The sequence below is a fragment of the Lathyrus oleraceus genome, chromosome 4 (genome assembly GCF_024323335.1).
Source record: "Lathyrus oleraceus cultivar Zhongwan6 chromosome 4, CAAS_Psat_ZW6_1.0, whole genome shotgun sequence".
NCBI lineage: Eukaryota > Viridiplantae > Streptophyta > Magnoliopsida > Fabales > Fabaceae > Lathyrus > Lathyrus oleraceus.
Window position 1 is genome coordinate 285372939 of NC_066582.1, and position 14462 is coordinate 285387400.

At 35.2% G+C, this 14462-nt stretch overlaps 1 protein-coding gene across 2 annotated transcripts; it reads right to left on the reverse strand.

The window, feature by feature from the left end:
• Nucleotides 1-1081: 1081 nt before the first annotated feature.
• LOC127075138 (cyclin-D1-1) lies at nt 1082-4682 on the reverse strand. Of its 2 annotated transcripts, none has more exons than XM_051016589.1 (6): nt 4231-4682; nt 3888-3989; nt 3026-3124; nt 2707-2908; nt 2308-2438; nt 1082-2235 (listed from the first exon to the last, which is right to left on the reverse strand). In XM_051016589.1, the coding sequence occupies exons 1-6, from the start codon at nt 4666-4668 to the stop codon at nt 1999-2001; spliced, it is 1209 nt and encodes a 402-aa protein (XP_050872546.1). In that variant the 5' UTR covers nt 4669-4682; the 3' UTR covers nt 1082-1998. The 2 variants fall into 2 exon arrangements, with proteins under 2 accessions (XP_050872546.1, XP_050872547.1); XM_051016590.1 differs by having other exon boundaries at nt 3903-3989; nt 4231-4679.
• Nucleotides 4683-14462: the final 9780 nt, after the last annotated feature.

The window sequence follows — 14462 nt, forward strand, 5'->3', positions numbered from 1 at the left end:
ATATACCTTGTGTCGGGGAAATGGGGCTGAATAACAAGCCCTGTTATTCTCTACTTAAAAGTAACTTTTTTGCTATATGTTTTTTTTATACTTTTCCTCTTCTAACTTTAACATGCATTAGTAGGTTTTAATAATCTTCTTCATATTGGTGTATAAGCTAGGTCTTTAGTTACTTGCTATCCTCCACTTCATAATTAATCATCATTTACTTGTAAAAAATAATCTTGCATGGCAAAGTTATGCATAGCCGGCGAGTTCGTAAAAATAGAGAATTGTATTAGGTAGTCGACAACCAACATAAGTTGTATCTCGATCATCCAAATCAACTATGTGAATTTGGATGCTAGGTCGTTTTTCATAAAGAATGCTAGGTCGTTTTTCATAAAGAATGCGAATTTAGATGCTAGGTCATTGTTCCTAAAGAATGTGCTTGATGCTAGGTCGTTGCTTGTAAAGAATGCGAGTTTGGATGCTAAGTCATTGCTAATAAAGAATGCGTTGTAAAGAATGCGAGTTTGGATGCTAAGTCATTGCTAATAAAGAATGCGTTGTACGGTTTGAATACAATGTTAATGTTAAAAAACAAGAGTCGCTGCATCGCCGTCTAGAAACTGTAAAAAAAAATAAAAAATCTTAAAATTACCCATTTGGATAGAAGATCCATGGGAGTGAATGAATAAATACTTATAAAATGACAAGAATGTTATGGGTAGTGGGACCAAATAGACAATCCACTTCAAAAATTTGCCTCCCTAGATTCCATAAAGTGTCTTATACCAGTTACTTTTGAGTCATTAATAAGAACAAATGGCAAAACTACAAAGTACTTAATACGGAATCATGTGCAAAAGCTAGCAAGACTCAATAATATACCAGAGATTTATCAGTGGGATGCAAGTAGAACAAATCATTCAAATTGTACATTCTAGTTTTCAAATTGTACATTCGAGATACATATGGATGTAGCATCGTATCTTATCATATATAACTTCCAAACTACTTAGGGGTCACAGTGAGCCCGTCAAGTCACATGATTTATATAAGAAAGGGAAAACAAAATTTAAAATTTTTCAGAAATGTATAAAATATTCAAATCCATGGTGATATTATTATTGAATTGAATACACAACGCACAAGGATCAGGCCCCAAAGACCTTTTCACCTCTCCATTTTCAAAGCCAATTAGGCCACTATGTAAAAGAGAGTTCACCTCTTTTTTGAAAACCAATAAAAAAATTAAAAGTATATATATAAAAAAAACTATATACACGTGTTTCCCATCACACGCGTTTGACACCAAATAATGGAGTCTTGTATAGTTAGGCCAAACCTCGTGGCCAAAAAAAGAGAAGTAAAAAAAATCACTCAAACACTAGTGATTGGCACGTGCCAAATCCGTCTTCACACGTACCATAGGAAAAGTCCATAGAAATGTAGTAGATGTTTTGTACTAGTATTGTTGAGACTTGAGAGTACCCATTCAAAGGAAAGTGAGTGGCGCCAAGAAAAGAAACTTCACTCATAAATCTCTTCCCATAACAAGTCAAAAACAGCTCAATTTTTCAGAGTTTTCATCCCCCATTGATGCATGCTCTGTTTTTTTTCTTCCATGTTGCTAGAGCACTGACCCACCATCTTTCATCTCATTCACCTATAATCAATGTAACCTTTGAATTCCTATCCCCGACATGGAATTCATCTATCTCTATTTTCTTCACTGTCACACACTCTGTTTCTTGTAGCAATAAATGTGTGTTCCAAAATCAACCTCCCCTAGGGAATCTCTGCAAACCCATTGAATGTGGATACATACCCTCAAAACATAAAAGAAAAAAAAATACTAATTAAATACTAGTACTCTCGAAACCCATCAAACTCTCATACATACATATATTGTCAACTTTTCATTGCAAAAACCTCTTAAAACTGTTGAGGTTTCTGGACAGACTGACACCCTTATTTCCTCTTTTTCCTTTATTATTTATGTTTATTTTCTCTTCACTCAGAGTTTCCTTTGTCATCATCTACCCAGAAGCAGTTACTATTTAATTTCCTTTTTTTATAAGATAATAAGAAAGAGGGTGAAGAGGAGGAAGATGGAAATGATGATGAGACATTAGACCACCTTCGGGTTCGAGTTGTTACTCGCAGCTGTGGCAACACTTTAGGTGGATTTCTTTGGTTATTGCTTATCACAATTTCTTGCATCAACTCATAGCACCCTATAATCTTTTCCTGTTACAGACAGATATGTGTTTTGGTAAACATATAAATAACCATATTTGTGTGATAATTATGTGTACTTACTTTTCTTAGGCCCTCACACCATGACTCAGCATGTTCAGGCTTAACAAAAGACCAATTAGGAATTTCATTGGCTGCAGAGAGTATTGCAGCTGCAGCAATGCATGATGGCCTGTAAGCAAGAAAGCCAGCTTCTGCAAACAAAAAAAAACTCATTAACATTGAAAACTCGCAATATAGAGTTGTCGCAGTTTTAAATTGAGGTCTCCAATCGCAATTACTCTTACAAAATATTCAATCAGGAAACTCATTAACATTGACACCTCAAAAAAAGAGATCCATCACTATCATGATCGCGACAACATTATTACCACAATATCAAGGTTCTTGGAGTAACAAAAAAAACTACTTTCTTAACTACATTTTCTAGCACTATGAAAAGGTAGAAAAGGGAATAACTACCTTGGATATTAGATAAGATTATTTCTGTAGCACGAGAAATAAGGAAGTCGGTGAATGCTCCAGTTGAATCTAATTTGCACGCAAAGAAACTAAGGAAGCTAAGCGGGGTGACTGATCTTAGCCTCCAATCCAACACAGTTAGAACAAGTAGCTCCATTCTTAAAATCGTTCGCGGTTGAAATATGTATTTGGCACCTTCTACCTGCAGTTTGTTTATATAATATCCAACATTACAAACAACTTACTAGTATAATCACTACATGGATTGACATGCCAAATGAACATGGGGTTCTGGTTCTAATCATTAATTAGTTTATACCTGAAGGTCCAAGAGAGAAGGAACCAGGGGTTCCTCCATCTTTGCTGCTAAAGACAAACATGCAACTGATAGAAGTTGCAGAGGCCATCCATTTGATTCCTGTTAACATAGAAATAGTTGTTCAATTAATAGTAGAAATCCACTAATTCTTTTCAAACTTTATGGCACAGATACATTCACGTGACATGCATGTCGAAAAGAGGGAAGCACTAGCAGCTTCTGGTAGCTGTCATACTCCCAGTATATATTGCAGAATACACTCACGGTAATTGTAAATTTATACAGTATTTTTGCAGTATAAATGTACACTTTTTCCATAAAAATATACTAGTATTAAATTTTTTAATAAATATTTTAATAGGAATTATTCTAAAATTGGGATACACGCGTCATAAGTTGAAATAATTGAGCATAACTCAACATCTAACTTTTATCAACATCACATTCTTAATCATTTTTAGCATTGCTTTTAAAGCGGCGTGTTGGAAGTGTCAACAAACACACCGAGACTATCATTTTCTCGAAAATATGTCAAAGTCGCATTATAATGATATTTGGAGCGTCCTTCAATTTTCAACACTCATCAAAACCTCATTTTCAACCAAGATGCCTCGAAACAAAAACACTAGAACCAAGAAAACAAAACGAGTCATGAAAATTTATTGCAGCAAACATTTATAGACTTTGAAGTTTGAAAACTCAACACCGTATATGAAACATTTCTTTGCATAATTTCTCAAGCCGTTTGGAAATCAATAGTAGTAGTGATGAAAACTACTACCGTTTACTACGAAAACAACTGAAACAAAACAATATAAAAAGTGTCATGTGTTTAATTCACACCCGCAACTATTGCAATCACCTCACGAGAGCTCACCGGTAAAGTTCGAGAATCCAAAAACCGATCCATATAGTTAACGGAAAGGTACGCCGTCAACGGCTGAAAACCATAGTATGCATGTACCTGTAAACCATCCAATTCACATGAAGTGAAATATACAATAATAATAATAATAATAATAATAATAATAATAATAATAATTCATCGACGCCGGGAACCGGTAATGATAAGATGTAGAACTCCGACACGAAGAAACGGTTACACAGCGCACGTGATGCATTTTATCGTGAAGGACCAGTGCGGTGAGTGGCATTAATGTAATATGAGTGAAACAGAGGGTTATAGTGATATTGGTTTTGTTTACCTTGAGAATCCATGCAACTGATTCTTCTCTGGCGTTGGCATCTAGAGAACAAGATTGGAATCTTGAGAGGTAATCGAATCCAGGGACGAACTTACGCTCGTGATCGATAAAAATGGCAATGGACTCTTCCTCCTCCGCGAATAATGACGACGACGGCGATGATGAATCGAGATCGGAGGAGTATTCCGTCGAGTCTCCGGTAAGGATTTCGGATGTGTCCTCTCCGCAGAGGAGGTCGCCGTCGGAGACGCAAGAGAGAGGCATGAGGATCGCCGGTAATGGCTGTTCATTCATTGCTTGGCCATTTGAAGTCGCCGAAAACGATCGGGAAATCGCCGGCAGGTTGGTGAGTTTGCAGGAAGAGGGGGAGTGAGTGTTTGAATATGGAAGGGAGTGGTTGGTGAGGAGAGATACTGTCTTGGTTGGAAGGCTATGCATCAGTTTGTTACACTATAAATATGCGCGGCCTCCGTGGGGTGTTTTGTTTTCTATTACTATTTTTATTTTATATTTTTCAAAAAAGAAAGAACTGATTTGTTTTGTTTAACTTATTATTATTATTAATAATATTTGTTCATAACTCTTCTAAAAGAAAAGATTGTTAATAACATATCTGGTTTGATATTAAAATTTGTTTAAAATTATACATTTCATTCTCACCTTTAAAGCACTTTTTCCTTTAGACATTCCGTTTTGAAGATGATGTACATTATGATCTCTCACTAAATTGGATATGAATTTGGGTATGGAGTGATTTCATCTAATATGAACTCGAATATGGATTGATCTCAACATTAATGGGGAAAAGTGGACAGACCCACCTTAGGCAGACATATCTCGTTGATAGTTGATACATTTTAATATATAAACATATCATTGAGTATGGTCAGTCTAGGATCGGTCCTGCGCAAATGCAAGAAGACCTACAACATATGACCTCAAATAATTAAAAGCCCCAAATTCGTGTTGAGTTTTACAAAAATATAATAAAAGAGATAATGTATAACTTGTTTTGGGAAATTAGTAATATTTATCATGTAGTTGTTAGTTTGGAAATTTTAGTTGAGAAATTTGAGAAAGAATGGTAATGACCACGTTTGAAAATGCTAAATGTCAAGAGTCTCAAACATAACTTCGATATACTAATCATGTCGACTAAATATGGTTCGACTACCTTGTCAGATAATTTGGGACATAATGTATTTAATGCTCACGAAGCATGATTTAGAAGAGTCTCAAGAACATATCCATAAGATTATGATCACTCTCTCTTCAAAACATATCTAGAATCTTGAAAAGGTTTGCACTAATCAACACTTCGACGTGGAGATGAGGTGTACAAGTGTGTAGTTCGACATTTTCACGTGATTGTTGGGGACTTAGGATATTCTTAAGTCCAAAGATTAGGTGATTTGAATGTATCTTGACCCCACAATAGGAGTTAGCCATAGATTTTGGACAGGGGAATTAATGGGGTTCAAAGGTAGTTATCAATATGATGGGTGGTTTGCAACAGTTTTAACATTGAAGACGTGTGTAAGCAAACTAGAAGACTGAAGTCCACATAAAGGGATACATGTCAAGTTATGTGGAGATAATTGTTACCGACAGTTAAAATTGTAGTAGTATATAAGTTGATATCATTGTTGTGATCAAAGATCGCAAATTTCATTTATTTTTTATAGAACTAAAGTATCTAAGTCATAGAGAGAAACAATTTATGAGAAAATGTATGTATCGGTCCTTACTTTAAATCCTTCAAGTATTTTTGAATAAAGTCTTTACTTTTATGACATTTATTATGTTTTTTTGTCTATTTTCTTCTTCCAACGAAATTTTACATCGTCTCATTTAGAGTTTATGTTTAGTTTGCCAGCATTCAAACATCTAAAGATCAATCACGGACACTTTTCATTGTACTTTTCTGCACAAATTGTCCTTATGATTTTTTTCCATTTTAATCCATTCAGTGAATTAAAAATCGTAATTGTTTACTAAAAATATCAATAAACAAATTGGTTTGCCCAGTGGGACCCTTTTGTGTAAGAAATTTAACTTCTGTTGGAAGGTGTTGTGTCTTTTATTGTTTGTTTTGTTCTTCATATAAATGTTTGAGTGTGTATGCGTTTGAGAAGTGGTAAAGTTAAAAGGAATATGGAAGCAAGAAAGTAAAAAAAATACTTCCCTTCCACAAAATGACGAACCAAATATAGAAGAACAACCCATCAAAATGGTAGTGGGTGGTGTGGGAATTCAACATCTATTGAAGTAATCGTTCCCATTATAAGCCAAATGCCAGTTTCGACGATGTTACCAGAAGTGGTGGTTTCGCCACCACAAGTAACGAGTACCTCAACTACTCCTAGGGCCACACTACCAATTTTAGGAGATCCCAGGCCTTCTTTTCTCCTAAAATTTACACTACTCCCTGTTGGCGGGGCCCTTATGACATGCCAACTACAATGATGGCATACCTACAAACCAATGCATTTACATATGCAGACAATGCAATAACGTTGCATCCTCTTCCAATTCATACTTGGCATCAGGAACAACTGTAAGCAATCCTAGTCGAATGGCACAACCACAAGAAGGGTTAGGATATAACCCTCAAGGTATGTCACCCTATGACTACTAGTTACCTATAGTCTATGAGGCAACAAATGGATGAGAGTAACCATGATATGATTAAGATGGTTACACACCAATTTGGTATTGTGTTTACTCTTTGATTCAAAACACTAACCATAGTTACCAACAATTAACGCACCAGATGGGTCGAATTATTGACTTCTTTGGTGCTTCTAAAGCGCCTACCTATCTTGTACCTAATAACCAAATACCACAGTAGGTTATACCTGTCGAACAACACGTACCTAGGGCAGTCGAAGATAATGCATGCCAAAACGGCCCAGAGGTAGTATTGATGCATAGTAACCAGAATGCAGACCAGGTGGTTAGGAATGTCCAACAAAATAATTTTATGGGGAAAATAACATAGCCAACGTGATCGAACAAATTTTAGCCCATAATGGCCTTAGTGTTGGCCTTCATAGGCCAAATTTTGTCTCTACTTAGTCTGAATATGTGTTATAGACTGAACTTCCAAGTGGTTGGAAAATGCCTAAGTTCACTAAGTTTGCAGGGGATACCAATGAATCCATTGTCAAACATATTGCTAGATAGCAGTTAGAGACAAGAGACTTGGTCAATAATGAAAACTTAAAAATGAATTATTTCCCAAATTCTTTAACTAAGAATGCTTTTACATGGTTTAGTACCATTCCCTCAATTTCCATATGCAATTGGAATAAGTTGCAAAGAGTATTCCATGAGAAGTTCTACATGGGCCAATCAAAGATTAGCAAAAAAGATTTGGTCAGTGTAAAGAGAAAGTTCTATGAGTCAATAGACGACTACCTTAATAGGTTCAGACTATTAAAGGCAAAGTTATTTACACAAGTTCCTGAACATGAGTGGGTGGAACTGGCTGTCGGAGGTCTCAATTATCCCATTAGGAAGAAGTTAGACACCTAATACTTGAGGGACATGACCTAACTAGCAGACAGAGTTCGACAAGTCAAATATTTGAAAGCTGACAAGGCTAGGTCAATAAATATCACAAAAAATAAAAAGTCACCTATATTTAAGTGGATAAAAACGATCAAGGATCCAACATAAGTTGTGAATATGTTGAAGAAAATAAGGTTAATCTGGAAGAACTAAAGCCATGACCTCCTTACATTTGTATGTTTTTAAAATCTTCAAACGGGAAAAATCTTGTAGAACCAAGTAAAAATGAGATTTTTTTTACAAAAACATATACATTTGATGTAACCAAGTGTGATGAAATTTTTGACTTGATAGTTTCCGATGGCTAAATCATAATCCCAAAGGGGCTCAAGACGCCATCATTAGAACAAAGAAACAAAAAATTCTTTTGTAAATTTCATAATTTTTTGGGTTATAAAATTCTCAATATGTCCTTTTCAGGGATCTGGTGCAGAAACCTCTGAAATATTGAAGGCTAAAATTTGCTGATGAATAGAAGCCTCAAATGAAAAGTGATTCAGACCCCTCGAAGGCTTAAGAAACCATTTTGGTCGAGTTTGTAGATGTTATCATGGTCGACATTGTTGAAGGCCTTGATACAAAGGTGGACGAAGTCAGTATGCTCAACTACACTGAGAAGATGAAATTAGTTTACACCAAAGTTGAGGAAGAATTGTTTAAATTCCTAAATATGTGCAAGATTAAGGGCTCAGAGGTGTTATTTGTCCATGTTGCACTGCAGTATTTGACAAGGAGACTGCCAAAGAACAAGAGAAGGTTGTGCCTTAACAACAAGGCAGGTTGGCAGATACGGAGGGAAGAACAAATTCATCTTCTAAAAAAGAGGAGTCCTTCACATAACACATCAAAATAGGACTTACGTCCCACCTACCAATGCTCCCCTATATGAGTGTGCCAGGTTTGCAGTAAAAATAAATTTGGATCAACGAAAGTGGAGATCGATAGAAGTGGGTACAAGATCATCTTACCATGATAACTCACAAGTATAAAATAAGTATTCCTATACTTCCAAAAAATAAAATCGGAAAAAAAACTATGATCAGTATCCAATGGAGAAGGCACCAGCGCAAGAAAAAGGTTGCCTTCGAGGATGAAAGCTCGAGTAAGAGTGGCAATTGTCAAGCCATGACTGAAGTTCAGACGATAAAAAGGCCTATGAAGCAAATATTTTCCTTTACCGCCTATGTAAAAATCCAAGTAGAAAGAGGTCATACAAAATGAAGACGAAGACACGACAACATACAACTTTGAGTCTAGTTCTGAAGAAGAACTAGATATAATATGTAATATGATCTCTGTGTTACTGATGACTTCTCGACAAGTATACTGATAGTGTCATAGTAATAAAAATATCCAACCCACAAGGATTGTCTTCGAACAAACCAACAATTGTGCATTGTAATTCAAAAATAGTAAAGGGGGTGGGGGGTCAAGTTGCAGAATGAAAAACAAAATAAGAGTTTAAAACAAAAGTAATTAAGATGGTGTTAGACCCCAATTTTGATCCAAATATCCCTCATGCTATCTCATCATATGCATTGGCATTGGGATCACACCTTAGCATCCTCCTTACCCCTCATTCATTGAGTTTGCATATGAGAGAGATCACCAAGCACCATGTGATTGTATCATACCTTTGTATTTTATCATTTTACTAACCAAAAACCAAAAATATGTCTTTGCATTTGTCTAACTCTTTTGTAGGTATGACACATGATCACCTTTGATCTATCAAGTTCACATCTAGGGTTTAAGACCCTCATTGCTAAGAGCTCAACCAAGGAATGATCCAGAAAGGCTCTAGGAATCATATATGAGTCCCCATGATTTCTACATGTTATTTTGATCAAACATTCTTCAAGAGTTTGGAATTGGTTTGCCTTGGAAACCCTAGTTCATCTGGGTATCTTATGTAACTTCTTCATCAAGCTTCTTCACTAATTGATCAAATATTTCAAGGGAAACTTCAAATCTCATCATCTTATGCATATATGATCTCCCATGAGTCCAAAAAGTCAAGAGAATTACAAGTTAGCAAGGTGGTTGATGGAGGTTGACCAGAGGAATTCATTTGATCAAAACTGGGGTCCCCTAGACCATATCTCCTACAATTTTCATCATATGAAAATGATTTCAAGAGAAAAGTTACTCTAAATGACATTCAAAACAACTTTCATGTTTATGTATAGAGTTATTTTTTCTTGGAAAGTCATTTTTTATGTTGAAAGATTATAGGTCATTTTGTCAAAACCCTAATTTGGAGGTCAACTTCCCAAGGCCATAACTTTCTCAATTTTTATGAGATGAAAGATTTCCAAGTTTCACAATACAATTCAAGGCGTCTACTTAAAACTTGATGTTTAGAGTAAGAGCTAATTCAACTTTTATAAGCATGTGATATGAGGATACATTATAGGTCATTTTGGACCAATACCATTGAACAAGTGATTTTCCTCAACTTCAAAAATGCATAAATCATTCATCCCAAATCCAAATAAGGTAAAATTTCTGACCATTTTGAAGGTTTTTGAAATATCTACAACTTTGATGAATACACTTTTCTCATTTGAAGCTCACATAAAAAGTTAGCAAAGATGGAATAATTGAACATATGGCTTGACACTTAGAAAAAATTTTGACATTTGAAATTTCCAAACTTCCACCTCAAAATTCATCATGATACAAGTTTTAAATGGAAAAGTGTTCAACATAATAATTATTCCCTTTGATCTAACCTTTCCAAAGAGTCCAGATTCATTTATTTTGGACAAGGTTTGAGGGGTCTGCGCATGGTCTAAACATGGCTGCATCATTTGGCAATGATCAATCTTCAAGCAGCTACACACTTTTGCCTTGCACTCGAATTCACATTCAGACTCAATTTCATGTAATTGTGGACTTAATTGAGTAGCTTCATGGGCTTGTACACGCCTATGCAAGCATGCATCGTGCAATTGCCAAAATTGGAAAGATTTTGAAAGGTGAAAATAACACTTGCTTGAGCTATAAATAAGAGGCCCTTGCATCAGATTGGAGGACCCTTGTGCGCCAGCTTTGCCTCCCACACTTGAAACCCTCACATTTGAAAGGAAAACCTGAGAATTTTCATTTGAAAATTGAGTTTGAATCTCACTGTTAGGAGATTAAAAAACTCTAGGATCCAAAGCTTTGTACCAATCCTAAGCCACTTCTGCAAGCTTCCTAAGCAAGATCAAACACGAATTAAAGCAAGAGAGATCAAGCTTTGCACAACATTGAAGGTATTTTCCATATATTTTCTTCTCTTCGATTTTCTCTCAATTCTCATCAATTCTCTTGGATCCTTGGTTGTATGAAGTCCTACCAATGTAGGCAAGAAGATTGAGTTTCTTTGAGGCCAAATCGAAGCAACTCAGTTCATGTACCTTAAATTTCAACTCCATGTATCTCTCCATATACTTGGACTTAGGTTGAATTGAGGTCAGATTCGTGACCAGTGCCATTTTTTCTTTAAGATCATGTCCTTCTTTTTCATTTTTGTGATGGTGACGAGAGAACCAGTCCGACAAGGTCACCTGAGAAGATGACCGGTGGTTTGCTCGGGCGGTGAGTTGGACACGTTCTGAGCCACATGATAAAGCCTTTGCGTTTTAATCTTCAGCGTTGCTTTTGAATACCATTGTTGTGGCGCGCTGACTCGTGCGTTGGTGGAATGCGCGTTTTAGACCACTTGATCTGCCACCTCAATTAATGAGGGAGATCAAGTGGTCCACGTTTTTTCTGATTAAATGATTTTCATTTTATTTGTTCTATTTTCATTAATTCATATTAAATTTAATATTGATCCAAAAAATATGAGAGTTTCACCAAAAAAATTTAAATAAATTCCTTTTTCATTTTCTGAATCAAAATTAATTTTTGGATCATTATTAATATTTTTCATGATTTAATTGATTTTGTGAATTTTTTTAATTGATTAAAAATACTTTTAAGTTTCCAAAAATTCTAAAAAAAATTCTCCAAGGTCCTTTGACCTTGTTTGACATATGATAAACCTCATGGCCATTTGTTTGGTGTTTTGATGAGGTTTTAGGAATTTGACCAACCATAATTTAATTTAATGCATATTTTTTTATTATTTTTAATTGATTAAATGCCAAATAGATTGCGTAGAGCCATTTTAATCGACTTTGTGAGTTTGACTTGTGTTATTGGGCCTTGGTCAAGGTTGATTTGACTTTGCTAGGTTAAGATCATTGGATTTAGGGGATTGATGGAATGTACATTCTATCTCCCAAATGAATGAATGAACTTAATTTGGTAAAAGTCCTCCTTTGGCCAATTTGTGTTTGATCCATTTCCCCTCCCTCTTCATCTCATTCCCCTTCTTTATTCATTCATGTCATGGATCTATAATATCTCTATATCCTAAGGCTAGTTGATTGCAAAATCAACATAAGTATGGATGAGATTAGGTCCCCCATTTTGCATATTCTTTTTGTGTGTGGTATTTTTCATGAGCATAGTCCATTATACTATGTCTCTAACATGCATTAACACCAAAATTCTATTGCGTAACCTCAAATAGTTGTGACTTCTACATAAGTCCAATTACGATTGCTTAACATAGCGCTAAATTTTGATACAAAAGGCATATCATTCTAGTTAGTGAGATTGTAAGTCTCCCCTCTTTCATGGTATTGTGCAGAAACTTGGCCTTTTTTCCTTCCTTTGGAAGATATTTTGGTTCAAGGATCCATGCTTGTGATAAGTGGGTCGAGTGTTCTCCAAAGAATGACTTAAACAAAAACAAATCAAAAGAAATACTAACTTCAAACCAACTAACAATTAACATTTAATTTCAAGCCATTTATTTTTATGCATTTTAATTTCAAGCTTTTATTCATTTGTTATTGTTCATATCATTCAAGTTGTTTACTTTAATGTCATTTTCCCTTTGTCCACTTGGACCAAATTTTATGATATATTGTATTTGTATATATTTGTTTGATTGTGTGGTCTTTTGACCTGAATGTACATAATAAGAATAAAAACCCTAAAAAACATCTTGTGTGGACTGTTGGTTTGATCTGGGACTATTGGACTTAGAATTTAGGCAACATTCCCTCTGCAAAGGACTTAGCCAATGCCAACTTTCATGAAACCAAATGCTTGTGAAGTGAACTTTCATCTGATACAATATTGAAGATCCATTTGAGTTCATCTGCAACATGATCATATTGAAGCTGTTATTTTGAACCTGTGTCTAATGCTTACTTTTGGCAGTCATCTGATGCATGGGAAATTTTGAAGAAGATCATGGAATTGCTAAGCTTGGATGTGGCTACCTTTATTTGATGCCTTGCTTTCATCTTGCTATTTGTGTATTGACATTGCTTGATTCTAAAGTTCAAGGGAAATTTGGGTTTCTATATGACATTCTTGTCTATTGGATTGCAGTCCATTGGTCAGATCTTTTCAACTCTTAAGTTTTAAATTTATGCTTAGGATTAGTCTCTTCATCTCCTACCCACTTCTTTAATTTCAAAATCTCCCCCTCTTTTAAAAATCTTCTTTGCTTGTGTCTTTTTTCTAAACTTTGACCATATTGCAAATTAGAAACCTTGGCCTTATGCCATTGCATTTTCAAACTTTTTCTTAATCAAACTTATAAATAAACTTAATTATACTTGACTTAAAATTTCAAAAGCCAAAAGAACTAACACTCATTCAAATTAGTTTAGGCCCTTTTGTGCCTTTGTTAAACTTAAATTTTTGTTAAAAGCAATATACTCACTTTGAAATTGATACCACGAACTACGAGGTTTTGATCCCTCATTTTTATGTTGGTACGTAGGCACAAGTCCGAAGGTCTTGTCAAACACAAAAATATAATTAATGAATTCTTTTCTCATCCTAACACTCTGTTTTATTTGCAAACATCATTTGTACAAAAAACACATATGCACACAAAAAAGGGCTCCCTAGGGCACTTTGGGTGCTAACACATTCCCTCTGTGTAACCAACCCCCTTACCTGTAATCTCTGGCATTTTATTAGTTTTGATTTGAAAACTTCTTATCTTTTGGGTTTTGTTCGTACTTTCCCTTTTCCCTTGGAAACAATAAAAGCGCGGTGGCGACTCTGGTTTTATTGACGTCTAGCTTATCCATAGCTTGATGGTCATGAATTTACCGCTACAGATGGTTATGTTGTGTATTAGAAGCCCCTTATCCTCTCTTGTGATGTATGATGCCTTGTATGAATGGGTTTATCCCTATAATCTCACGACGAATTAACAAAACTGTTATAGCCATTTCCCTAGGTCCAACATATAAGCTACGGGTAAGGAATCCATATGTGTCCAACATTAGATGAACAGAGTATCTCAAATAAGAAAAATTAAGAATAGGAAACAACTGAATAAAATTATAATTCAAAGGATACATACAAAGTTAAACCAACATATAATGTCAACAAGATTAAATAAGGTTTATCATCACACAACCTAACCATTAGGAGCTTTAGCTGCTCATAATGAAAATTACATACTAATTGAATAAAGAAGAAGAACATAAGAATTACCTTGAAGGATTGGCCTTTAATGACTTCCAATGCTCTTAAAATCACCCTTTGATGCTATAAAATCGTGCTTCCAGTGTACAAATTTGTAACGCCTA